Below are 26,193 nucleotides of genomic sequence, written 5' to 3' on the forward strand. Positions count from 1 at the left end.
ACTCAGGGCTGTCTCTCCATGCTCCCTGGGCCTCCTGTCTCTCCCGTGATCCATGGGTGCCTTATGATCCCCTGTGGTCTTGTGCTCCCAGGAGGGTGACATCCGAGGCTTGGTGCGTCAGGAGATGAGTCAGCATTGTGGTGAGTGCGGCCCAGCCCAGAGCCTCCTGGGTCCCGTTCCTACTCCATCCCAGCTCCCCTAGACTGAGGCAGGCAGGGTCCCCAGAACTTAGGGGGCTGGCCCAGTCAAGGAGATGGACAGAGATGGATAGAAAGGCGGAAGGACGCCTGTGCTTCCGGACAGACATGCTGACAGGACTTTCCCCTAGGGTCCCTAGCAGCCCAGTGTCGTGGTGCTTAGAGGGTGGAGGTGGGAGCAGCCCGCTTGGCGTCAGAGAGTGAAGCTCTGTCTGCTCCTGTCCGTCTGTCTGACTGCTCCCATACCTTCTCCACGCCCCGCGGTTTCTAACTCTCTCTCTCTCTGTCCCCCTTTCCTTTCTCCCTGTTTCCTACCCATTCTTTCTCTCCCTCCATCGGTATCTCTGTCCCTCTCTCATGCGGTCCTTCTCTGTCCATCTCTGCCTCCCTGGGTGTGTCCCTCTGTCTCTCCCCCTGCCGCTGTTCCATCTTTGTCTCCTGCTCTCTGTCCTTATCTCTCTCCCTGCCCGCCTCTGCCCTTTCCAGCCTGCCAGGGCCAGTTCATCGCATCTGGATCACGTGAGTCATTTTCTGATATCTTTTGCTCCCGGAACTTTGCTCATCCCAGACCCTCCTGTGCCCATCACCTGGGTCCACTCAGCAGGGGCTTGGCTGGGTGGCCACCATTATGACCCCAAGGCCCTGCGCCCCTCGCTCCAGGACCCCTCCCTAGCTATGCTGCAGACACTGCAGGCCCCCAGCTCCACGCCGTGCCCGTGCTCCGGGTTTCTCACGCGGAGGAGGAAGGTGAGGACCGCTGGATGGGGGGTGGAGGGTCCATGCAAGGTGGTGGGGGCGCAGACCCATGCAGCGTTGCTCCTGCATGCGGGGCAATGCCACGTGCATGGGGCAGCACGGAGGGCAGAGCGCAGACACGGCGCATGTGTGGGAGACCAGGGCTGGCCGCCCTGCCCCCAGGGCCAGGGTTGGGCAGCGTGAACGTGGCCCTGTGGCGGCCTCGCTCCCAGAGCCCCTCACCCTCTGTGCAGGTCAGGTGCCCCCTGAGGACGACGAGTACGAATACTCCGAGTACTCCGTGGAGGAGTACCAGGACCCGGAGGCTGCTCCGGCCGGCGCCGGTGAGAGCGGGGGCCGGCCCAGAAGGGTTCGGGGGCAGGCGACAGATTCCCCAGTCCCTCTCTGACGGCCTTCGGCCCTGCTGACCTCCTGACCCCCACTGGCCCTAGACCCCTGCTTGCTTCCGCTGGACGAGGGCTCCTGTACGGCCTACACCCTGCGCTGGTACCATCGGGCGGCGGCAGGTGGCACAGAGGCTTGTCACCCCTTTGTCTATGGCGGCTGTGGAGGGAATGCCAACCGTTTCGGGACCCGTGAGGCCTGTGAGCGCCGCTGCCCACCCCGCGTGGTCCAGAACCAGGGAACAGGTATGGACCTAGCCCTCCATCCTGGACACTGAGCCCACCCAGATCAGGTCCTGGTCAGGGTCTTGGGTTGGGAGCCCCCTCAGACGGGGGCCCTGGGATAGACCCCCAGACCAAGGAGCTGAACAGAGAACCCTCCCTGTGGGGCCCTCTCCATGCTCCCTCCTCCAGGGACCTGAGTGAGGATCCCCTCTGTGAGGTCAGACCCCACTCCTGTCGTGCCCCTAGCTGCCCCACCGATCCTTTGCCCAGTGCCTCTCTGGGGCCTATGTGCTGGGTGAGGCCAAATGGCTGAAGACAGCTCCCCACTTGCCACACTGCACCCCCCCCAGGTGCTGCCCGGAGCTGAGGCCTAGATGACCAGCTGAGACTCAGCGTCCCTTGGAGGAGTCCTGCTGTCCCTCCCCTTGGTGCTAGAGGCCTGTGTGCATGTGAGCGTGCATGAGCGTGTCCGTTATTTCAGTGACTTGGTCCGTGGGTCTAGCCTTCCCCCTGTGGACAAACCCCCATTGTGGCTCCTGCCTCCCCAGCAGATGACTCAGTGTGGGGGTGGCTGTGGGCAGGGAGCGGATGTGACTGCATCTGACCCGCCCCTTGACCCAGGCCTGTGATGACATGGTGCTGATTTGGGGGGGGGCCATTAAAGCTGCTGTTTTAAAAGGCCCCTGTTGTGACTCTTTGGGGAGATGGGGGTGGCAGGGTTCAGGTTTGCCCTGGGAGGTCAGTACTATCCTGCATGGGTGCACAGTTGCTCTGTCTGGCCCTGGCCTCTGTCCTGTGACCCTCAGTCCCCAACTTGTCCCCAGAAAGGCATAGACCAAGTGGGGATTGAGGACACGTCCTCACGCCCCCCCAGGAAGGGATGAGTCAGAGGTGGGGGGCTGCTTCATGCCAGGGGCCATGCCCCAGCTCCTACCTCAGGGGGCTGAGAGAGATAAATGGGCTGTGACGGGGGCAGAGGGCCGGACCACAGCACCGCACTGCCTGGCCCCAGCCGCAGGCAGCCCTGTTGGCCCCACCTTGTCCTGGAGGAGGCTGCTGCTGGTAGGACTGGGGTGGCTCTGGGTGGGATGGGCAGGGCCTTGGGGGCTGAGTGGATCTGGGATTTGGGCTGGTGGTGGTCTCTGGACCTGAGGGGGCCTTGGAGTCTCTGGCTTGAAGACACCCTTCCTGCTCTTCCTTGTCCTGGATCTGTGGCAAAGCTCCCTCAGAACTCAGGCTCCCCTTTTGCCCTTCTGTGTTCTCTCTGTGTCTCTGCATCCCTATTTTTTTTTTAAGATTTTATTTATGTATTTGAGAGAGAATATGTGTGCACGAGCAGGGGGGAGGGGCAAAGGGAGAGGGAGAAGCAAACTCCCTGCTGAGCAGGGAGCTCAATGTGGGGCTCGATCCCAGGACTCCCAGATCATGATCTGAGCCAAAGGCAGACGCTCAACTGACTGAGCCACCCAGGTGCCCCTGCATCCCTACTTTTATCATGTTGTCAGTGTCTGGGGTGGTTCCAGACTCTTTTTCTTCCAGTCTCCCTCTATTTTGGTTTGTCTCCTTCCTCTCCTTTCTCCCTCTTCCCATTCCCCTCCCCAAGTGTATCTCTATCTCTACATCTAGATCTAGCTGTGCTCTCTTTATCTCCTTGGCCCCTGCTCTGTCTAGCTCTGTCTTGATTTTCTCAGTCTCACTCTGGCTGTCTAGTCCTTTCATCTCTGTCTCTTCTATCTCTCTCCCTTCCTTGCCTGGCCTCTCTAATCTCTGTCCCTTTCCCTCGGTCTCCCTATCTGTCTACTTTCCCCATCTGTCTCCATCCATGTGCCACGGCTGCCCAGAGCCTCTGCCCTGAGCCTCTTTTTTCCTCGCAGCCTGACCACACGATGACCAGGTGGGCTCTGCTGGTGCTGATGGTCCTGATGTGGGGCAGGGCCCTGCTTGTCCCCGCGACCCCTCTTCCAGCCTTCCAGAACACTTCCCAGGCCACTCCCCACCCTGTGACCTCAGAGAGCACCTCAGCCAGCACCGCAGACCCCTCCAGTGCTTGGGGCCATCCCAGCCCCGGCCCCCGCCCGGGTCCCCGCATCACCCTCTCACTGGATGTCCCCATTGGCCTCCTGCAGATCTTATTGGAGCAGGCTCGGGCCAGAGCTGTGAGGGAGCGAGCTGCCACCAATGCTCGCATCCTGGCCCAGGTTGGCCGCCGCTGAGCTGGAGAGTGGGGGTCACAATGATGGGGCCACCCTGGATCAGGAGACCTGGAAGGCGGCGGCAGAGCGGGACGGCAATACATTGGGGCATGGGGCACCCAGCCACTGCCCTGTGGGGTCACTGCCAGGTGGTGTCATATCACAGCTGAGTGCCTCTCAGAGCCACGGTGTGTCTGGACAGCCCCAAAGGTTGCCAGATTGGGGGGTGGCCAAATGGAGTCTTGCCACGCCTGGAGCCCCGCAGACTTCCAATATGTCTGGACAGCTTGGACACTACAGCGGAATGTCAGTGCTGGGAGGAGTCTCGCCATGTCTGGGTGCCCCACGGTCAAAGAGCATCTGGACACTCAGTGTGCTTACTCTTGTGCCACTTTTAGGAACCTCAACACAGCAGCCCAACATGTTATCTGAAACCTATCTCAGTCTGCCTGAGACCAGACCTGCAGGTCCGCCCCGCCTCCCACAGGTCACCACACAGGGAGGTGCCAGTGGAGGATCACACGCATGACTTGTGCTCCCAGAGGCAGCACCCATCTCAGATGAAGGGGCCATCAGGGGCATCTCCAGGCACAGGTGGCCAAATGCAGGAAGTCTGTGGCCACGGCAGCCTTGCCCTGTGGCAGGCGTATGCATGCATGGGTGACTGCTTCTCTGTGGCTCTGACAACTGTGACTGTGTGTGGGCAAGGTGGGGGCATGTGAAGGGGCTGTGAGGAACAAGGGCTTGTCCCCCCCCCCAAAACCAGCATGAAGCGCGCTCAACGCACAGCCAGGCACTGTCCCACCCACACGCCTGCACACCCAGCCATGGCCCTTGGACACACGTGGCTCAGGCTGCAGGGACTCCAGCCCAGCTCTGCACCTCCCTCATCCAACTGTCCGGAGCAAAGGTGCTCATCTTTCCAAGCCTCAGCTTCCTCCTCCAGAGAGCAGAGTGATGCCAGCGGGCTTCTCGTGAGCACCTGGTGACGGTATACGTGAAGGTTCTGGCATGCAGGAAAGAGCTCAATAAACGTCATGCCTGGAGAATGAGATGAATGAGGATCACAGTCGTGTGCACCCAGGCAGGGACAGTCAAGGGCTGAGTCACCGCTGGCTACGCAGCCCCTCTGCCCACTCCCCCCACCTCCGCCCCATTTCACCGACCTGGTCCCCTAGGTGTGGAAGGAATAGGTTTTCCCTAATCTCACACCACCAGCTCCATTGTGGGACTGGAGATGGGACAGACCTTCTGAACGGTGTGGACAGGCTTGCCTGCAGATGGGGCAGAAACTAGGTAGTATGGACAGCTCTGGCTGGAGACAAGGGCAGACCCTGGGCAGTAAGGACTGCTCCGGCTATAGAGGGAGGCCACACAGGGCGGGAGCACGGCTGCCTGGGCTGGGGGCACTGTTGATGTCTCAAGTTGTGAGCGGCCCTGGGGGGCGGGCCCGGGGCGGGGCTGGGAAGGCGGGGCCACACGGGGCACACCGCAGCTCCCTCAGCGCCCGGAGGGCGGGGCTGCCCGGCTCCAGGCTGCAGGGGGCGGCGGCCCAGGGGCCAGTTCGCTTGCAGGATGGACAGAGGCGAGGAGGGAGGCAGCGCCCTGACGGACCCCGGGTCAGGGAGCAGCAGGCGGGGTAGGCATGGGCGGCGGGGAGCCGGTGGAGGGGATTGGGGGAAAGACCAGGGCGCAGTGGGGGTGGTGCTGGAAGAGGTGCAAGGGTGTTGGGGGGGGTCTCTCTAGGTGTAGGGGTGCTTTGAGAGGGCATTAGCCTGTCAGTGGCAAGGAGGAGGGGGAACACCGTCGCCTTGCAGGGGAGTGGGGGGAGCTGGGTCAAGGGGGAACTATAAATAGCTTCTCCCTCCAGCCCAGAGAGAGGGACAGCCAGCTGGAGCTGCCTGCGGCCCTCCTGCTCTGCCCTTTGCTGGCCTCCAAGGGGTCATGTTTGTCCAGGTCCCCCCTGAGGGGTCACACATCATCTTGGGGAGGCCCAGAGGCTCATTTGGGAAATTTTTCATGTGAAGTGGCTTTAGCCCTTGAACCAGAATTTCTAGGGCACCTACTGTGTGCGTTGTGTGGATCCTGACTGCTCTAAGCACCCACTCTGTGCTCTGCCCTGGTCATGAACCTCTCTGAGCCCTTACTGTGTGCCTGGGCTGGCCCTGCATCACTCTGAGCACCTACTGTGTGCTCTGTGCCAAGCTGGAATCAGCAAGTCAGACCAAGCAGGCCACGGTTCACAGGCTGCTCAGTCACATGGCTCCATACCCCCAGACTGGAACCTCACCCCCAACCCCCATGAGCTCTGAGCCCAGGGAGATACCAGGGATGATCCTTGGCTTGAAGTGGCCAGAGGAAGCTGGAGCTCCTGGGAACTCCCTGAACCTCCCAGTGGCAGCAGAGGGGAAAGGAGGAGGGAATTCAAAGGGAAGGGAGGCAGTAGAGAGCAGCAGGCCCCTGCAGCCTGCCTGTCTCTGTGCAGGCCTGGGTTGTCAGTGCGCGGGTTGTTAGTGTGCATGCACGTTGGGCTCTGTGAGCATGCTTCCATGCATGGGCATGTGGCTCTGCGTGGCATTCACTGAGGTCCCTGGGCCTTTATGCTGCAAAGTCTGGCCAGGACTGACCAGCAGATACAGGGATGGGGAAGAGTTTGAGCAGTGAGAACTGAGGATCTGGGACTTCAGCTACCCTAGAGTTTGTAGCCAGGGACACTGGAGAGAGGTCCAGAGGTCATTGCAGAGGGCACCACTGGAGCTAACCAGGCCAGACAGCTTCATGGAGGAGCAGGGAGGCTGAGCCCATAGTCACACACCAGTGCCACTGACACCCCAGTACACTTTCCACCACATCACTTTGGGATGCCCCAAGGAGGGAAAAGCCATAAAGGCTGGCTGTTCTATTGGGCATCCACTGATGCTGGGAAAGCAGAAAGCCAAGAGAGCCCTGGAGGGTATAAACGAGAGGCCAGACGTAGGGGTGGGAAAGTGGTGACATGGAAGATATGGGAAGTGAGGTTTTGAGGGGCTGGGAGTTCATCTGAGTCCATACCGCACTGTGGGCTGGCTCTGTGACCCTGGGCCCTTCTCCCCTCCCTCAGTTTCCTACTTGAGAAATGGGCAGGGAGATGAAGAATATTCTTAGAGCAGAGGTAGACTCTGGCCTTGGGGAGGAGCCCCACGCTTCTCCTGTTGGTAACCTGTGGCCTTCCACTGGATATGGGGACTTGGGAAGGTGTGTTTGGGTCAGCCCAGGGTCAGACTGTTTGGGGAAGAGTGGGAGGTACAGAGCCGCCCTCTTCCTGGGAGGCTCAGCTCAGACTGTCTGGGTGTGGGGACAGTTTCCTCGAAATGACCCTGGCATCCTGCCCTGCTCTGGCTACCCCCTACCCCCAGCCTTTGACTAACATTCCAGGAGGGCTGAGGAGGAGAATGGGCCTACCGGAGGAAGTGCTGGGTGTCTGTGGATGGTAGAGTGCGTAGCTTTTGCAATAAGTGCCGGGGGTTGGGAGGGTGTGGGTGGGTGGTGACAAGGTCTCTGAGGTCAAGGTGGCCCCAGGATGGCCTTGGCAATGGCTGGGAGACAGACAGCAAGGCTGCCTGTGTCAGGGACAGAATGAGTGGCTTTGGAGAAGTAGGAAAGTGGGCGGGTTGTCTCAAGTCCTGCTCATCAGGACCTGCCCATGGGTATGCTCAGAGCTGTCTCTTCGTGGGTGGGGGAGGGGGGTTTGAACACCGCAGAGGAAGGATGAAGGAGGAAGTGCTCAGCTCTGGCTGGGGCAGGGCATTCCTCCCAGGGTAGGGGGCTAGAGCTGGTTTCAGGGAGGGTCTAGGTGGGCTTCTGCCTCCTGAAACTTCATCTCCTGTGAAGGCGGCAAGACATCTGTTATCAGAATTATCTGAAGGGTCCTTGCCAGGCTCTGAAGTGCTGGGTGGAGACAAGTGTGTGGCAGGGAGGTCAGAGGGAGGGGGTACCACACCTGGGGTGTGCTGGGTGGAGCCTTGTTCTCCATGCCCCTAGCCCTGGCTCCTGGTTGGACACATTTTGGGCAGAGAGAACCTGAGGGTGCTATGATCCTGTCTGGGGCTTTTGTGGAGGACATCGCTAGAGGGCAGGTTTGAGCAGGGTCAGTGGGGCCCCAGGACAGAAAGTGTACAGAACTTGGGAGAAGCTGGGCTGAGGAGACAAAGGAGAATGACCCAGGGTTCCTGAACTTCTGGATTTCTCCCCTGCCCTTTGCTTCCACTGCATTCTTAGAGACAGGAGAGAGATAAGTAATATAAATGATATCGCTAATGTGCTTCAGAATGGATTTCTCAGACACTGACACATTTTAATCTATACCAGAATCCTGTCAAGTCAATGATGTCCACATTCTATTCTCCTAATTTTAAAATATGCAAATTTACAATTTACAATTTAATTGGTAAAAATGAAATCCTGTAAGAAGTAAGATAGTGCCAGAGCTCAGGGAGTCCCCAGGAAGCTTGGTTAAAAGGTCCTGCTCACGTGCTCCGGGTGGCCTGGAGTTTAGCCTGAGTTCCCCAGCGGCCAAGGTAAAGAAAGGAAACAATTTTGAGATGTCCCTGTCCATGAGGTAAAAGATTTTCTGGTGTGGTTGAGCCGGTCACTCCAGTGGGCGAGGAAGAGTCCTGGGGCTCTAGAGAGGGTCGGGACGCCCGGCTCAGGGGCGCGGCGGTTGAAACTGGCATAACGCAGGGGCCACCAGACAGGTCCTGACCAACTGAGACCTGCGGGTCAAGCAGGCGCAGCTCCTTGGCATGCAGATCCCTCCCTCCTGGCCGCTCCCACCCACCCCCGCCCCAGATCAGTGGTAGCGGTGAGCGGAACCCGGGTGCCTGGGGGCAAGGCCGTGCAAGGCAAGGCGGTGGATGAGGCCGATGCGAGTCTGCGCGGTCCGGACGGGCGTGCTGGGCTCGTGCATCCCGGGCAGGTTCGGCACCATCCCGGCCTTGAACCTGTGGGGAGCTGGGCATGCGCGTCCTCGATCCCCGCGTGAAGGGCGGGCCTGCCGGGTACAAAACCGGCTGGTAGGCGATTGGGCATGCGTGGTCGGAAGCCGGGCCCTCTACTGTTGGGGTAGGGCCTACTCGTTCTGGGGCGGGGCCTGCCGGGAGTCGGAGTGGCGTCTCCGCGGCTCGAGGAGGGGCGGGGCCGAGGGGCGGGGCCTCGAGTGGCCCGAGGTGGCCCGGCTGCTGGGTAGGAAGCCGCGCAGTCCGACTCATCACGTCCAGGGTATGGCGTCCCCACGGGAATTGACCCAGAACCCCTTGAAGAAGATCTGGATGCCGTACAGCAATGGGCGGCCCGCTCTGCACGCCTGCCAGCGCCGTGGTGAGGCGGCCTCCGTGGAGAAGGGCAGGGTGGCGCATGGGGATGGGTGGATCAGGCGGCCTGGGCCAGGAACAGGTGGGGAACCGGGGACAGGTAAAGCTGCCGTGACTGATGGTAGGGGAGCAGGAACTGGTCGAGAGCCGGGCACAGGTGTGGCAGAGCAGGGGGCGGAGGCAGATATGTGGCCCTGTCTCCCCTCTCTAAGGGCTAGGTCTGGCTACCATCACCTCCGGGAGGCGCCTGCCCCCTCTCACCCTAGTCTCTATCCACAGGTCAGGCTGGGGGAGGATTCCGAACCTCCCCCTACCATTCACTTCAGGCCAGAGAGCGTGGACCGTGTCTGAGCTGTGTTGGCCTTATGGAAATCGCTTGACCTCTCTGAGCCCAGAACTTTCAGAGGCTCAAAGGTGATCCAGTCGTCCAGTGAGAGGAAGGTGGCCCCTTGGCCTTAACTACCCACCTCTGGGGCTGAAACCAAGCTTTGGGAAGAAGTTCAGGGAAGTGCAGTTGTGTTGAGGATGAAGAAGGTGGGAACACTGTCTCATATAGACCTGTCTTTGTGTCCATGGGGTACGTGCACCCCAGTGGGGTCGTGGGTGAATGGTAAAGTTAGAGGGGGAAACGTCCAGGAGACATGCTGACATTCGTGGGATTGTTAAGGGGCTCACCTTTCCTGGGATCCTGATGTTTAATCCACTTTACTTGACTTTCTGCTTGTCCTTAAGTGAGTCTGCAACCTCTTATTGCCAAGAAAAACAAAGGGGTTTTTTGTTTGTTTTTTTTAGGAGTAGCAAACATTATAATGAATTTGCAAGTTGGCAAGGACCTCAGAGAACATCTAGTCCAACTTGGGTACAGATACAGAAATGGAGATCAAGAGATTGTGCGATGTGCTAAGGTCTCTCTGTACTCCTTGACCTCTGCTTGGGCATGATAAGGGAGGGGAGAGTGCTCTGTTCTTGTTTGGCTTTGAGGCCAGCCTGGAGGCCCTGGCTTTGACCAAGATGTAAGTCCTTTGGGTGGGCTGTGTGTATCTCTTACTACACCGGGTCCAGTTAGGGGGGATGGCCATGGTTTTGACCGGGCATTCTGGTGGGTCATGGCTCTGACCATGATCTAGGTCCTGGTAGGATTCTGAGGTGATGATCAGGCTCTTAGGCCTGGGGCCATGGCTTTCCAGTCAATACTCGGTCCTGAGAGGCAATGGTGACTGCCTAGCCAGCCCTCCTTCCAGACTTTTCTGTGGAGGGACCAAGGCCAAGGCCCCTTGCCCTTGTGCTTCTAGCCAGTCTGTGTTGTCCTAATGAGGGGGTGGCCGCTATTATTACATAAAGGGCAAGAAGTCAGAACCTGGGCTTTGAAGAGCCACATTGTTGTTCAGCTGTGTGACCTTGGGCAAGGAGCTGATACTCCTTGCTAGGCTGCGGGTTCCTCATCTGTGGGATGGAGACAGTCATCCTCCCTGCTCCCAGGAGCTGCTGTGAGCCTCTTTGAGGGGAGATGCTTGATACGTGGTGGCAGGTGGTGCTGCCATTTCGTCACCCCCCTTCTTTGCTTCTCAGTACCTCAGAGTCGGGAACTGAAGCATCAGCTGTGAGCCAACCCCCATTCCAGATGGCAAAGATGCTGAGGCTCAGTGGGGAGGGGCCTGTGTTTCTCCAAGCTCCAAGGATGCGGTGAAAATATGGCTCTGGCCTGAGCACAGGGGCTTGTGTGTGGCCCTGCCTCAGGCTGTTACAGTAGGTGAGATTCTGGACTGGCGCAGCACAGGAGGGCTTCCTGGAGGAGGTGGCACCCAAGAAACCAAAGATGAGACCTGCAGATTGTATGGGGATTTGGGCCTCGGGCGAAGGTCCCCGAGTTCACAGCGGAGAGTAAGCCATGAGTGAACATGGAACCTGTCTGGGCAGTCCCCGCAGTCCCCAGAGCCTGTGCATGTAGCCATGTAGCATTTTAACCCCTGCGTGGTAATTTATAACTTGGTGGAAGACCCCAAGGATGGGTGGGGGATGGGTGGAAGTTGACCTGATCAGAGGGCTGTATAGAGAAGAGGCTGTAGAGGCCCATGGCTGGTCTGTGCAGTGCAGTGGGTTGTCTTTGGGTGCCTAGTCCCTGGCCTCTGAGGGCACCAGAGGCTGCTTGGCTGTGCCTCTTCTACCCCTACTCTCCATTAGCAATTCTTTTTCCTTTGGGGAAATTCAGGCTACACATGAGGGTGTGGAACCTGTTACCTTTCTTCATCACGGACCCCTCAGCTCAGCCCTGGAGGAGCACTGGGGGCAGGTGGGGCAGGGGCTGAAGAAAGGACTCGGAGCATGCCAGAAAGAATGGCACTTGAGATAGCTTTTATTGGCAATAAGGTAGGAAGAACTTCTTGGCTAAGGACATGACTGGAATGGGCACAGGACAACAGGGGAGATGACTTTCTGTCCCCTCTGAACAAGACAGTCATGCCAGATTGCTTTCTTTTAGAGTTCTTCCTTCCCCAGCTTGGCCCAAGGAGACATGGTCAGGAGCAGGGGCAGTTCTGGAACCTTCTTTAGGGCTTGTGGCGGCCCCTGAGGTGGTCCACCAGAAAGTCATCACAGGATAGCGCCAGCCTTGTCTGGGGCCTCTTGATTCCTAGGGCTCTTGCGGCCCTAAGCAAATTTATAGGAAAAGGAACCAGTGAGGTAAGTTGATTGGACATGTCTGCAAATCTCCTTGGGGACATAAGCCTCATGTTCTGCTGTCTAGTTGCCCAGTGCTGAGGCTCTCGAGGGGCCCAGAACCCCAGCTCCCCTGGTGCTTATGCTCTCTGTTTAGGCCCGGTAGTGTGTTCCCTCTTGTGGGCCTCGGTTTGTAATTCCTCTTCTGCTAGCTTGCTTATGTTTTGCTGTTGTAAGCAGAGCTGTTGCAAATACATGTGTACTTTGAGCTTTCTTTGGGTTATTTCCTTGGGAGCTTATCTTGAGGAACAGTGTTGATAGGTAATTTATTGTTTTTGCTTCCAGCCCTGGTGGACTGCCCTGCCCGCCTTCTGCAGGTGGCCATGTGTGGGGCTGGAGAGGGGATCCTGTCACCACACGCTGGGGGAGGAGGCCAGGGCTGTCTCTGGGAAGATAGGAGATGTGAAGAGGGGGTGTAGAACCCCACTCCTGAAGGCCTGGGAGAGCCCTTCAGGGAGCAGTGGGAAGGAGGGGAGCAGTCTGAGTGTGCAGGCTCCCCCCACCACCCTGTGCTTAGCAGCCGACTCACTGCCTTTTGCTTGCTTGTGAGCCCTGGCCAGCAGTTGTGCAAATAGCGCAGGCCCCGGTGTCACTGGCCTGCAGGACGCAGAGCCTTGCTTAACTTGCTTTTCTCTCACCTTAGCAATGCTGAGGTTTTTCTGCAAGTTCTTGCTTGCTCACTGTCAGCCTGTGTTCCGTGGGATCTTGTCCTTCCCTCCCCTGAGGCTCAAGGTTTGGGTCACATCTGTCCAAAGGTCACGTCCAGTCCAGGAGCACTGCAGCCCCTACTGGCAAGCAGGGCCCTTTGGTTCTCTGTGGGACCTGCCTAGAGACAGACAGATGCCTCTGCCCCCCAGCTTCCAAGGGCAGTGGATGCCGAGGTGCCTCTGCATCTCAGGGCGGGCCAGGTGGCTCTGGCTTCCCAGACACACTCTGGCTTTTACCTGGATATAGTGCGGGGCCTCACTGAGCTATTCTCATCCCATTTGACAGGTGAGGACACTAAGGCTCAGAGTTGCCAGTCATTGTCAGAGTCCAGATGGGAACCCAGACCTGACTCCTGAGCCCCAAAAGGGGCTGCTCCTGCGGCCTCTGTGCTCCAACTCCAGTGAGGAGTAGGGCCCAGCAAGCTGTCCAAGAAAGGCTGCCAGGAGATGGCATTTGCAGAGCCCCGAGGGCAAAAGAGGGGCGGTGACAGGTCCCACATGGGCCACCTGTCTGTCTGCTGTGGTTTCACATGGCCTAGGTGCTGGGGACAGTGAAAGGGAAGCTTTCTAAGGTTTCTGTGGCAAGGCCACACTGAAAGTTGAGCTGGATCACGTGAGGCTGGTAGTTCTGCTGTCCTGGTGTCTGTCCCAGTGGGCCAGGGTTTGGGGATGCTGTATCCAGACCCGTCCCCACCTCTAGCCTCGGCAACTTCTCTGGTGGGCGCACTGACCTGGCGGCACATGGGATGGTGGCGGGCTGTGCGAGGGACAATCCTCGTGGACATTGGTCTGGGTCTCTGGTCTCAGCCCTGTGGCACTCGCCCTGGGGGATTTTGAGGTGCCGCCCCCCCTTCGCCCCATAGTTTTTGAGCAGCAACTCTGTGCCAGACTGTGTGATCCTGAATGGCTCCAACGCTGCAGGGCTGCTCTCTCTCCAAGTGGTCAGGTGCAGGGGGAAAACCCATGGGTGGGGTGACCAGGATCAAGGGAGTATGCCGGGATACCTTGGAGGTGGCTAGGAGGCAGGGCTCCCCAAAGAAGCCGCCTTTTTTTTTTTTTATTATTTGACAGCGATCACAAGTAGGCAGAGAGAGAGAGGAGGAAACAGGCTTCCCGAGGAGCAGAGAGCCCCATGTGGGGCTCGATCCCAGGACTCTGGTATCATGACCTGAGCTGAAGGCAGAGGCTTTAACCCACTGAGCCACCCAGGAGCCCCAAGAAGCAGCTTTTGAGCCGGGCTTTGTACCAGATGAGGCAAAATTCCCAGCCGGGAAGATAAGCAGGGGAACTGTGCTGGCAGGAATGCTGAAAAGGTTCTGTGGGCCGTCTGGGTGTGGATTCCGGGATGACAGGTGGGCGTTGACTGTCTCCTGGGCTTTGGCTCTGTCTGCCTGTTCATTCAGGGGCGGGGCAGGTCCAGCTCTATATCTGCAGTACCCATCAGGATAAGGGGCTGACGAGATTCTGCCGCAGCTGCTGGAGCCCAGACAGGACTGGGCAGCAGGGTTATGCCAGCGGTGGCTGACACCAGGGTCTGAGGCCAGGAGGCCTGGCAGGCCCGTCTGATGTCCTGTGGCAGGAGCAGAGGGAGGGGCCCACTGGGAGGTGTCCCAGCCCTTATCTGACACCGCCTCCTTGCCTTTCAGTTTGCATGACCAACTGCCCAACGCTCATTGTCATGGTAGGCCTGCCTGCCCGGGGCAAGACCTACATCTCTAAGAAGCTGACTCGCTACCTGAACTGGATTGGTGTGCCCACCCGAGGTGAGACTTGGCCTGGGATTCCAAGGGGGCCTGGGGGCTTTGTGGGGGAGGGGAAGGGAAGAGAGAAGGCTGGCCTGGGGTGGGTCAAGGTCAAGAACTGGGGAGGGCTGTTGCTGTGTGAAAGCTGAGCCTTTCTTTCCCCCAGAATTCAACGTTGGCCAGTATCGCCGGGACATGGTCAAGACATACAAGTCTTTTGAGTTTTTCCTTCCAGACAATGAAGAGGGCCTGAAGATCAGGAAGTGAGTGAGTGTGTGTGTGATTATGTGTGTTGGAGCCCAGGTGCCCAGGTGCCCAGCTGCTCCTGAGCCCTGGCCTTGCTCTGCCCCACTGGGCTGTGACAGGGTTGGTCTTCTGATCCCTTAGGTTGTGGTGGGGTTGGGGATATGGGGACAATGGGCGAGGGTATAGGGCCTCTTTTTTTTTAAGATTTTATTTTATCTGAGACAGAGAAAGGAGAGAGAGCATGGCAGTGGGGAGGGGCAGAGGAAGAAGGAGCAGCAGACTCCGTGCTGAGCAAGGAGCCGGACGTGGGGCTCGATCCGAGGACTCTAACATCATGACCTGAGCCGAAGGCCGTCCCTTAACCTACTGAGCCACCCAGGTGCCCCGGGTGTATGGCCTCTTGGCGGCTGGCCCTCCCTGGTATTTATGAACCCTTAGTAAGGACATCCTATGGGAGGGGAAGATGGGGCTTCAGAGAAATTGAGGAGACTTAGGACAGGTCATGGGCGGGCTGCAGAGACCTCTCACTTGCTTACCCCAGGCCCTCCACTGGCATGGCCTCTGGTAAGGAGGGGGGCCTGTGTGGGTGCGGGGACACAGGCCTCCAGGATGGGGCAGAGTGGGAGAGGGACCACCTTTTGGCACAGGGAAGGATTGGGCCCAGAACCGCACCCTTCCTACCCTTTCCCCGATAAACTATATTTGGAGGATGTTTGGCATGTCCTTAGCATGTTCTTGGCATGTGTAGGACAGCCCTCGGCTTTGCTTTCAAGTGGCTCAGACTTCCCCCTCCTGTTCTCATTCATGAGATGGGAATTTGCAGACGATACCCTACCTCCTCCCCTCCCTGCTCCATTCAGACTCGAACCAAGAGCACCAACTGGTGGTCTGGGAATCTGTGCTCTTTTTGGCAGGTGTCAGCTGAGGGATCAAGAAGCCTCCTTACCCTTCCTTGGGGTTCGGCCATTGTGGTAGGGCATTTAGCAGAGGCTGGCCCAGCTCTAGTGACCTCCCCAAATCAAGCAGATCTCCAGGCCAGAAGCTCTGGGTTTGTCACCTAGGCCTGGGTACTAGGCTGCCTGCTCTGTCTCTGGCCACCAGGGGGCAAGAGCTCCCCACTGTGGGGTGTGGTCCTGGTGCAGCAGCACCAAGAAAGGGGAAGGGGAGTCTGTCATTCAGGCCTGTGGCCCAATTGTGAGTGAAAGTGGGGGCGGACTCTCTGTGACCCCGACAAAAGGGAGGGAACTGGTATTTGAACCCCCGCTGTGTGTTGGGCGCATGCTGCCCGTTGTCACTCCTCCTGCCCATTTTACAGGGGAGGAAACTGAGGCTCAGAAGTCTCACACGAGATAACAAGTTACTGCCCAGAGCCCAGACTTGAATCTAAGCCCAAACCACCGAAGACTTCCGTGTCCATCTTTCTAGTGTTACCCAGTTAGTAGGTCAGAGGTTGTATCCAGTGCCAATTCTGCAACAACTTCAAGCTGTGAGCACCCACTAGCCGGTTTGTCCTCTCCTGCATGGGGGCCGGTGGTGTCACCTCACTCCCCCAGATGGGGAGGCATGGTGTGAAAGTGATGGTGTTGCTTGGGATCATGTAGGGTTTGAATCTGAAGCCAGGCCTGTCTAAATCCAGAGTGTCTGTGGGAAGAATAAGGGAGCTGGCCCTGCCAGGGCCCACCAGTAATTCTGCTCAGGCCTCCCGAAGGTGGGAGTATTGGGATTAACTCAGAGGGGGAAAGGCCGACTTGGAGAGGTTGGGGAGCTAGGCTAGGGTGGCCCAGATGGAGTAGAGGCCCCAGTGGGAGAAGCTGGGGGTGGGTTCACTGGTGCCTCCCTGCAGGCAGGCCCTCTGGCTGTTTCTGGGAACCCTCCCTCCTGGATCTAAAGGCTAGCTCTGGCCCCTGGGCTTTAGGACCATTTCCCAGTAACCAGCCCCAAATGCCCACAGGTAAATGGCAACACAGAAGGATCAGACTTTTTAAAATGGGAAGCCTGAGAAGGGAAGGCTAGATTGCCCAGAGGCCTGGGTGACCTCAACACGTTGTTGAGGTCCCTGGGGCTACACAATGCTGATGTCTGTCCCTGACACCGGGCACCGTGGAAGGTCCAGGGAAGGGCATGCAAGATCATGTGTGCACATGCAGGTCACGTGAACACACTTGCCATCGGGCACACTTAGTCTCCTACCACACACGAGCCCGCGCGCACATACGCCCGTGGGCACGTGCATCTAACAATCCTATTCAGGCCTGTCCTGACACAGTCCACCTGGAGTTAGCATCAGTCTGCACAAGGGAAGGGCTCAGTCCCACAAGACTGTCCTGCTTCTCACCCACACCCCTATACACTTGGGCTCCCCGGCTGTTGGTCCCACGTCTCCACTGGAGCCCCGAGATCCCCCTTACCTGGTGTTGCCTCAGCCAGAGTAACCCCCCGATCTTAGTCCAGGACCCAGGGCGTTCACACAGCTGGCCAGAAATGGCTCCAGCAATGCGTTGCCCAGACTCTCAGAATTCAGGGTTTGGCAGAAGAAAGCTCTTTTTTTTTTTTTTAAGATTTTATTTATTTATTTGACAGAAAGAGAGAGAGAGAGAGATCACAAGTAGGCAGAGAGGCAGGCAGAGAGAGAAGGGGAAGCAGGTTCCCCACAGAGCAGAGAGACCAATGCGGGGCTCGATCCCAGGACACTGAGATCATGACCTGAGCCGAAGGCAGAGGCTTAACCACTAAGCCACCTAGGCGCCCCAGAAGAAAGCTCCTTAAAGTTTTAACCAAAAGACCCGCTGGGGTACAAAAAGGTCACAAAGAAGCATAGGAGGGCGCCTGGGTGGCTCAGTGGGTTAAGCCTCTGCCTTCAGCTCAGGTCATGATCCTAGGGTCCTGGGATCGAGCCCCACATCGGGCTCTCTGCTCAGCAGGAAGCTTGCTTCCCCCTCTCTCTCTGCCTGCCTCTCTGCCTACTTGTGATCTCTCTCTCTGTCAAATAAATAAATAAAATCTTAAAAAAAAAAAAAGTGCAGGTAATAGATAAAAGGCCAGAGTGATCTGCCTGTCTCCAGACGTTAGAGGAGAAAGGGGTATAATGAGGAAGACCTTACGTAGAGCAGCCCACTTCGCAGCAATAAACCAAAAGGCTGAGATGTTCTGAAGGCGATACAGTCAATGGTTAGTCATGGGGAAGGTTTCATCTTCCAGAGGGTCCGTGGCCATGGGTGCAAGAGGCAGAGCCACAGCACCCTCCTCCATAAGAGTTTCACATATTTGCTATTCCAGGAAAGCAAATGGAATATTAAGTGTAATGTCATCCTGGGGGCCAGAGACAGTGTCTTTTCTCTCCCCACCACCAGCCCCCAACACTCACACACAAGAAACCATCTGGTTTTAAAAGTGCTTATTTTGGTGGGGCGCCTGGGTGGCTCAGTGGGTTAAAGCCTCTGCCTTCGGCTCAGGTCATGATCCCGGGGTCCTGGGATCGAGCCCCACATCGGGCTCTCTGCTCAGCAGGAAGCCTGCTCCCCTTCCCCTCTCTCTGTCTGCCTCTCTGCCTACTTGTGGTCTCTGTCTATCAAATAAATAAATAAAATCTTTAAAAAAAAAAAGTGCTTATTTTGGGGGCACCTGGGTGGCTCAGTCAGTTAAGCATCCACCTCCGGCTCAGGTCATGATCCCTGAGTCCTGGGATTGAGTCCTGCATTGGGCTGCCTGCTCAGCGGGGAGCCTGCTTCTCCCTCTCCCTGCCGCTCCCCCTGCTTGTGCTCTCTCTCTTTCTCTCTGTCAAATAAATTAATTAATTAAATCTTAAAAATACATATATATATCCCCAGTGGCCAGGAGCACATAGCCTTACAGGAGCAGAGTTAGCAAAAGTACTGAAAAGGACCTCAAGGAGAAAGCGACCTTGAGAAGGGTAGGGGCCCCAGGGACTGGGCCTTCCCTGGTCAGGGTAGGATGTGTCTCTCATCTGTGGCCCTCCTGCCTCCAGTGCAGGGCTGACCCTGTGTTTTCTCTTCTGAAGGCAGTGTGCGCTGGCAGCCCTCCGTGACGTCCGGCGGTTCCTCAGTGAGGAGGGGGGCCATGTGGCGGTGAGTGGGATATCCCGGTGTCTTTTTGGGAGTAACATGTGGGAAGCCTAGCTATATCCACCCTTTTGCTTGTCAGGTGCCTGGCAGGGAGGAGAGAGTGTGTGTGGCTGCAGTGGCCTCTGGGTGACAGGCCCTGGGAGGAAGTCTACGGTCACTATACAGAAGGAAGCCAGAGGCTGGATGTGTGCCGGGAATTTCCCTCTGGACTTGTGGTTGCATTTGACCTAGTAGGTCTTCCTTCTGGATACTCATATTGTTGGTCACCACATGTGGTTATCGTGTTACCTAAGTCTTGAGCAAGTGTGATTTCTGCTGGGCTGGAGAGAATCCTGCCGCACATTTAGTGGCTGTTCCTGGAACCTGATGAATCCTGGGTAATGGAATTCCAACAATGTGCTGGCCCCTCCTGTCGGATGGATGGGTGGGGCCAGGTTGAGCCAGGGTGTCTATGGGAAAGGCCCCTCTCCTCAACCCTGTGCGGTAGAACACAGGAGCTGCTTTTTCCTTCCTTTTTCCTCTTGGAGGTGTGGTTCCGGCAGCTCTTAGTCTCCCAGCTCCACCTGACTCAGTCCCCTTCTTGGTCTCAGGAGTTCCCTTGTCCTGGCTCCCCAGTTGAAGCCCTGCTCTTGGCCCCCTTGTCTTCTTTTTCCTTGGTTTACTGACTTGTTTTGTTGGAGTTCATCCTCCAGTAGCTTCCCAAGGAAGGTACTTGGGTGTTACCTTGCATGAGATCTTGCATGTCTGGCAATGGCTTTTCATCCTCCTATCTGATGGTTGGGTTTAGGTGGGAAGTATTTTTCCTTTAGAATTTCCACAACATCGCTCTGTTGTAGTATGGCTTCTAGAGTAGTGTGGAAAAGCCTGATGGTGTTCTGATTTGTTGATCTTCCCAAAAGTTTCATCTCTTGGGGCTGCTCATGCCCTTTTCTCTGGGGAGAACTTGACGGCCTTGTGGTGGGTCTTCTCCATCTTGCTGGGTCCTGGGGCCGCCCTTTCTAATGCAAAACTCTTTTCTAACAGGTCAGGGAAAATGTCATATGGCTTTAATAAACCACCCCCACCGGTTTCTGACGATTGATTCTCTGCTCCACTCCCAATTTTCTGAGCTGCTTTTTCAAGAACTCCTTGTGGTTTCATGCTGGACCTGAGCCCCAGTTTTGTCTTTTTTTTCTCTCCTGATGTCCTGTCTCTGTCACTTGTGTTCTATTTTCAGGGAGACTTTCTCAACATTACTGTACAAGCATCCAGTTGAATTTTTAAGGAATTTCTGTGACCGTATTTTAATCTCTAAATTCTACATTTCTTATCTTTGAGTGTTCCAGTTTTTTAGAACTCTGTTTCTGTTTCAGGGTTCTTAGTATTTTGTATCTCTCTTTAGATAATAGTTGTAAGGGATTTTTGGGGTTTTTTTTGACATTTCTTTCTGTTCCCTGTCCCATCATCATTTCCTCACAGTTCCTTTTATTCTTTTCTATGTAGTCTCTGTTTTTCATGTTGAGGTTTTGCTGGAGCATCCCATGAGCTCTGGTTGAATGCCCTCTTAAAAAAGTGATGCTCGGGGGGCGCCTGGGTGGCTCAGTGGGTTAAAGCCTCTGCCTTCGGCTCAGGTCATGATCTCAGGGTCCTGGGATCAAGCACCGCATCGGGCTCTCTGCTCAGCGGGGAGCCTGCTTCCCTTCCTCTCTCTCTGCCTGCCTCTCTGCCTACTTGTGATCTCTGTCTGTCAAATAAATAAATAAATCTTTAAAAAAGAGAAAAAAAAAGTGATGCTCAGGACACCCAGTGGCTCAGTCGGTTGGGTGTGTCTACCTTTGGCTCAGGTCATAATCCCGGGGTCCTGGAATCGAGCCCCATATCAGGCTCCTTGTTCTGTGGGGAGCCTGCTTCTTCCCCTGCCTGACACTCTCCCTGCTTGTGCTCGCCTTCTCTCTCTCTCTCTCTGACAAATAAATAAGTAAAATATTTTAAAAAATAAACGATGCCTTAAAACCTGGTTTTAGACATGCGAGTGAATGGGTTAACCCTGAGGGCACATGGACAGGCCCCAGCAGTTCATGAGGAGGCCCAGGCGGGTCAGCCTGGCTGGACGAGGCAGGGAGAGGGCCTGGGGCTCCGTCTGCTCTTAGCTTCACCACCAGGCAGCCCCCCTGTTTCCACTGCACACTTGTCCCTTTTCTCGGAGACACCTGGGTCCCTTTCCTGATGCGCCCCGTTCCATACTGGTGGGTGTGCTCTGCTGGCCGAGGGCTTGTGTTTGGTTTTCTCCATTTCTCTGAGTCAGTCCCCAAAATTCTGCTAACATCTCTCCCGTTCTCTTTCTTCTTCTTTTCCCGGCTTTGCGGAGTCTTGGGGTAGAGTGACGGTAAACGGGGGTTCTGCACTCCATGTTTAACTGGTTTTACAGGAAGTCCTGTTGGCCAAGCACAGACTGAGTGTCTGCTGGGAGCACAGGCACCCACTCCTTCCAGCTTCCTTGAGGCGTGTTCCTCGAGGAAGGGGAGGCCTGGCCCAGGCCCTGCAGAGACCGGCCAGGCAGGTGGCCTGGGCACCAGCCAGTCCCCGTGAGAAAAATGGTCCCTGTGCAGCTGCTGTTGGCTGGCCTCCCACCTCCCCTGCTCTGGGGCCAGAGTCCGAATTAACCCTGGTTTGGTCCTAGGTTTTTGATGCAACGAATACCACCCGAGAACGGAGAGCGACCATCTTTAATTTTGGGGAGCAGAATGGCTACAAGGTGAGGCGTCTTTGGTCCACCTCCTCGGTTGGGCTGTGACACGTTCGGACCCCCCAGGCCCCTGTCACAGCCTCCTGATGTGTCCAGGGGTCAGGCAGGCGGGCTTCTGGGTGGATGTGGGCTATAGGGGTTGCTGTTTCCTCTCTGCCTGGGCTTTTCTTTCCAGGGAGGTGGGTGTCTTGTGGGAGGGTTCTGGGTAGGGTGGCACCTAGTTTGGTTTGGGACTTCTCGAGCCTGTCCCCACCCCAGAAGAAGGGCCCTGGGGTCAGCTTGGCCCTCAGGGAGGTGGGAGCTCCATGGAGCCAGGCCCAGTGCCCTGAGTGTGTCTGTGGTTCCTCCTCTCCTGCCCGGCCTCATCCTTGCTGTAGACCTTTTTTGTGGAGTCCATCTGCGTGGACCCCGAGGTCATAGCTGCTAACATCGTGGTAAGTGGTGTCTCTGACCTTGTGGGGGATTGTAGTGCAGCGGAGGTAGCGTGGGACAGCGAGGTCCATCTGCGGGTTTGGGCCAGTGCCTAGGCCGGCCTGGCTTTGGGCTTCTTGAACATTGGGTATGGCAGGGGAAGGCTGTACAACGCCAGGTCAGGTGATCGGAGACTCTCCTGTGCAGCGGGCCGTGTAGCTGGGGGGCGTGCACTCTTGCTCCCTCCTCTTGCCTTCCCCTCCCTTTCTCCATCGTCATTCCCTGGACAGTGGGAGAGGAGCTTCAGCCTCTGGAGGTAGGGAGTGGGAGGTAGGAAGCGATATTTATATTTTGAAAGAGAAAGAGATTTGACCTCTCTCCCCTACACCCTGTCCCCTATCTCCTTATCCAAGAAATGAACATCTGGGTTGGGGGAGATGGTTCAGCTGGGAAGGGGCTTCCGGGCCCTTTGCCCCTGTGGCCTTACCTCCTGCTGTGCCACAAAGGTGAGGACTCCCACCTTCAGCTGCCCAGTAGTAGTCTGCCGGCGCTAGTGTGGAAATGGAGACCAGGGGACTGCTGGACTGTTCCTAATGGAAGCAATCTCCCGGGGTCGGCCTCCAGCCTCATGCCCCCATCCTTGTCCTGGCCTCTGGCTCAGCCTCCCCTCACCCCCTGCCCAGCATCCTCCTTGGTCTCTGGCCCTGCCTGGCATCCAGCCCTCATGTGTCCTTGCTCTGTGCCTGGTCTGGCAGCAAGTGAAACTGGGCAGCCCTGACTACGTGAACCACGACAGTGACGAGGCCACGGAAGATTTCATGCGGCGCATTGAGTGCTATGAGAACTCGTACGAGTCACTGGATGAGGACCTGGACAGGTGAGTGAGGAGATCACCACATTCTGCAGCTATGATGGGTGGTGGGCGGGTTCCCACTCGGCTGCCTCCTTGTGACTTACCGGCGTGGTGGCTGAAGGGCCGCCCCAACAGGCAGAGATGGTCTGGCCTTGTTTCTTCCCTTCGGGCAGAAATTGTGGGCCATAGGTGACTTGCAGAACCCCTATTACCATATGTGGTGCTCTGCAAGTCAGAATTTTCTGTTATTCCATGCGACTCTTGATCTCAGGGTCATAAGTTCAAGCCCTGTATTGGGCATAAAGCTTACTAAAAAGAAAGGAAGGGAGAGAGGGAGGAAGAAAGAAAGAAAAAAAAGAAGAAAGAAAAGAATTTTCTGCTATTCTCTTATAAAATCAAGCCTAATTTCTGTGTGGAGGGCCTTCCCGCAGGGCATTTGCAAACATTTCATGTTCTGTGAGTGCACGGTCTGTGTTTTGAGGCGGTGGGGGGGGGGGGGTGGGGAGGAGCGCCCAGATCCTGTCTACACACAGCTGGCAGTGGCCTGTGCTGGTTGGCTCCACAGGCTCCTTCTGGAATGGCAAACCCAGCAAAAGTAAGTGTTGGGTGGGGAGGGGTCTTCAGACCCACAAGGGGCATTCAGTTAAAGCTCTTACAGTAGCAAACTCTTATCTGTAAAGGGTCAGGTAGCAAATATTTTAGGCTTTGGGAACAAACAGTCTCTGTTGAGCTATTTAACTCTGCCACTGTAGTGCAAAGGAGGCATAGACAATATGTCAATAAATGGGCATGACTCCTATTCCAATAAAACTTTATTTACAAAAACAGGCTGTGGGCCGAATTTGACTTGTTGGCCATAGTTTGCCAACTTCTGTGTAACAGCCTAAGTGGGGGCAGTGCTTAAGTCAGTAACACTGTGGCCCCTGGTAAAGTATTGCATAGTCTGATCATAGCCAAGACACAGGTGACAGGATAAGTTATGTAGCATTATGTGAACGTCTGGAATATAAAGCTGGGCATGGGTCCTGTATAATCATATGAGAACATCTCATGCGTACAAACCAGGGGGAACAGGCGCCGGGAAGAGAGATGATTTCTGGGTGTCTTTACAGAACAGTTCCTACACTGACTGAATGTCTGTGGCCAGCCCAGGCCAGTCGGCACCCACTGCCTGGGCCCCTGTGGTTTTTCATGTTTCTCCAGTCACCCCAGCACAGTGGTTCTCGTGGTTCTGTGACGTGACCGCACGGGAGGGGCTTAGCCAGGTGGAGCCGCTCCTGTCGGATTCCTCAGTTGATGATGCTGCTGTTTTTATTGGTGTTTGTGTAAAACCCTAAACCTAAACCCAGGCCCTCGGGCCAGACAGTGAGAACTCAGCGGAGAACCTTCAGACGGCCTCCCCAGGCCAACCCAGAGCACGATGCCCAAGAAACCCCGCCTTTCCTCCTGCTGCCTCCCCAACACTCTGCAAACATAAACAGACGAGTGAGCGTGTTCTCCTGCCACCCCGCTGCCCAGCCTGAGCGAGCAAGGATAGTGGCTGAGCTGGGGTACAGGAGCGGGCTTCCTGGGGGAAGGAGAGGCAGGTCCAGGGGTGGCTGGCCAGGGGATCGGAGACGAAGGTTTGCCAGCTACCCCAAGGTCAGGCCTGGAAAAAACTCTCTCTTCTTCACCTTACAGACTGTGCGTTAAGAGCTCAGAGGTAGGCAAGTGGGGTCTGGGGGCCACAGAGCTGGGGTGACAGTCACAATGTGTATGACTGACCCTTTCGATGTCACCTTTTAGAAACACGATAAGTGTTGAGCACCTCTCACGGGGTCTGTCTGGATGTCCCACGTGTTGTGTTGCTCCCTCCTCATCCCGCCACTTGCACACCCGCTGCCCGTCCCGTGTGTTGTGATCTCAAGCCTGGTGGTCCGGAGCACACAGCTCTGTGGCCACTTCCGATGGCTGGCAGGCTGAGCCCTCAGGGGCGCAGTCACACTCACACGTTTCTGTCGCCTTTCTCTCTGGAAAGGGATCTGTCCTACATCAAGATCATGGACGTAGGGCAGAGCTACGTGGTGAACCGCGTGGCCGACCACATCCAGAGCCGCATCGTGTACTACCTCATGAACATCCACGTGACCCCCCGCTCCATCTACCTCTGCCGACACGGGGAAAGCGAGCTCAACCTCAAGGGCCGGATTGGCGGGGACCCGGGCCTGTCCCCCCGGGGCAGGGAGGTCAGTGCGTGTGTGTGTGTGTGTGTGTGTGTGTGCATGTGCTGGCCTGCTCAGGGGTGGTGGGGGGAGCCGTGGGCAGCTGGGTGCATGTATGCATGTGTCCAATGGGCCTGGCTCCAGCCCTCGTAGCTCATGTGTGATCAAGGTGGATGACCTTCATTCAATCTGGAAAGTTCCTATCGTGTAGGGAAAGTCACCAAGCACCACGCTTGGATCTCTGGCTTCCATGTGAGCTGTCACCAGCTAAGTCCCTTTCCTTGGAGAGGCATTTCGTTATGGGAGTGACCCAAGTCCCCGCAATGCAGCTGATGGCTGCCCCGCAGTCTGGGGGAGATGCTCAGGCCTCTGTGGGGAGGCCATGTGGTCCGGGCCATCCGGTTGGGAGGTGGGCGATGGTGAGGGGCATAATGCTTCACAACTGGAATTCAGAGCATCTGGTGAGAATGTGTAACGAGAGCACTCGAGGGTGTGGGTGCTCTCAGGAGGTCAGTTCTCTGTGTTCTGAGGCTGGGTGGGCATGATTCTGTTGTGCCCTATGGCTTTGTGGTCCTTTGAAGGGCCGCCTTGGGTCTGTGGGTCTGAATTTGTTTCTGATGCATTTCAGTTCGCCAGAAGTCTGGCCCAGTTCATCCGTGATCAGAACATAAAGGACCTGAAGGTCTGGACGAGCCAGATGAAGAGGACCATCCAGACAGCCGAGGCCCTGGGTGTGCCGTACGAGCAATGGAAGGTCCTCAACGAGATTGACGCGGTAATCAGCTGCCCTTTGCTGCCCTCCCAGTGCCCCCGCCCTCCACTGCTCGGTGCCTTCAGTGCCCGCGCTCTGCTGCTGGGTGCCTCCAGTGCCTGCCCTCCACTGCTGGGTCCCCCCAGTGCACCCGCCCGCAGCTGCTGGGTGCCCCCATTGCCCACCCTCTGCTGCTCGGTGCCCCCAGTGCCCACCCTCCTCTGCACTCCCTGCCCCTCCCTTGCCCAGCGTTCACTATCCGCATCTGCTCACCATCCCCACGGACCCTCACTGCCCCCGCCCTCTGCTGCTCAGTGCTCCTGGGCTCAGCAGAACTCAGCCAGGGCGACTGTGCCAAGGCCCTGGGGAAGCTCTCTCCTTCACTTTCTTTCAGTTTTTAGGGATTGGATCCCCACACACACACACTTCCCTTCTTTTGAATTTAACTATCTCGACCAACCAAAATTTCTTCTGGTGTTCCAACATAAGCCTTAAAAACTGATCTCTTCCTAGTTAACTCACTTACTTATAACCACCCATCTATCTTTTCCCTGTTGATTTATTTCACCTACTTTTATATTAAGTATGATTTACAGTATCACATGATTTTAATTATGGTAGGTGTTTAGTCTGTTTCTTGGCCATTTGGATATCTTTGT

General features: G+C 56.6%; 3 protein-coding genes across 5 annotated transcripts in view; all 3 read left to right on the plus strand.

The window, feature by feature from the left end:
- COL7A1 (collagen type VII alpha 1 chain) overlaps window positions 1–2,243 on the plus strand; it is a gene marked incomplete at its 5' end in the record, with an annotated part of 31,506 nt that extends 29,263 nt beyond the window's left edge. Inside the window, 6 exons of the mRNA XM_080812840.1 lie at window positions 92–140; window positions 684–716; window positions 858–944; window positions 1,187–1,276; window positions 1,385–1,582; window positions 1,912–2,243. Coding sequence (XP_080668966.1) covers window positions 92–140; window positions 684–716; window positions 858–944; window positions 1,187–1,276; window positions 1,385–1,582; window positions 1,912–1,928 — 474 coding nt within the window. The 3' untranslated portion in view covers window positions 1,929–2,243. The remainder of the gene's footprint in view (window positions 1–91; window positions 141–683; window positions 717–857; window positions 945–1,186; window positions 1,277–1,384; window positions 1,583–1,911) is intronic.
- A 1,174-nt stretch (window positions 2,244–3,417) lies between these two features.
- On the plus strand, window positions 3,418–3,774 carry UCN2 (urocortin 2; the record flags this gene model as incomplete). The annotated part of the gene is made up of 1 exon (XM_080818602.1): window positions 3,418–3,774. The coding sequence occupies exon 1, from the start codon at window positions 3,448–3,450 to the stop codon at window positions 3,772–3,774; it is 327 nt and encodes a 108-aa protein (XP_080674728.1). The 5' UTR covers window positions 3,418–3,447.
- Window positions 3,775–5,264: 1,490 nt separating this feature from the next.
- The window catches only part of PFKFB4 (6-phosphofructo-2-kinase/fructose-2,6-biphosphatase 4), a 33,943-nt gene continuing 13,014 nt past the window's right edge, over window positions 5,265–26,193 (plus strand). Inside the window, exons 1-9 of one of the 3 annotated variants that reach the window (XM_080812337.1) lie at window positions 5,265–5,392; window positions 14,170–14,286; window positions 14,432–14,528; window positions 18,530–18,596; window positions 21,253–21,327; window positions 21,696–21,752; window positions 22,485–22,606; window positions 24,600–24,807; window positions 25,412–25,558. In XM_080812337.1, coding sequence (XP_080668463.1) covers window positions 5,329–5,392; window positions 14,170–14,286; window positions 14,432–14,528; window positions 18,530–18,596; window positions 21,253–21,327; window positions 21,696–21,752; window positions 22,485–22,606; window positions 24,600–24,807; window positions 25,412–25,558 — 954 coding nt within the window. In that variant the 5' untranslated portion in view covers window positions 5,265–5,328. Of the gene's footprint in view, window positions 5,393–8,945; window positions 9,109–14,169; window positions 14,287–14,431; window positions 14,529–18,529; window positions 18,597–21,252; window positions 21,328–21,695; window positions 21,753–22,412; window positions 22,607–24,599; window positions 24,808–25,411; window positions 25,559–26,193 lie in introns of those variants that run through there. The other 2 variants (XM_080812335.1, XM_080812336.1) reach the window with 2 other exon arrangements.

This window comes from Martes martes, assembly GCF_963455335.1.
Source record: "Martes martes genome assembly, chromosome: 1".
NCBI lineage: Eukaryota > Metazoa > Chordata > Mammalia > Carnivora > Mustelidae > Martes > Martes martes.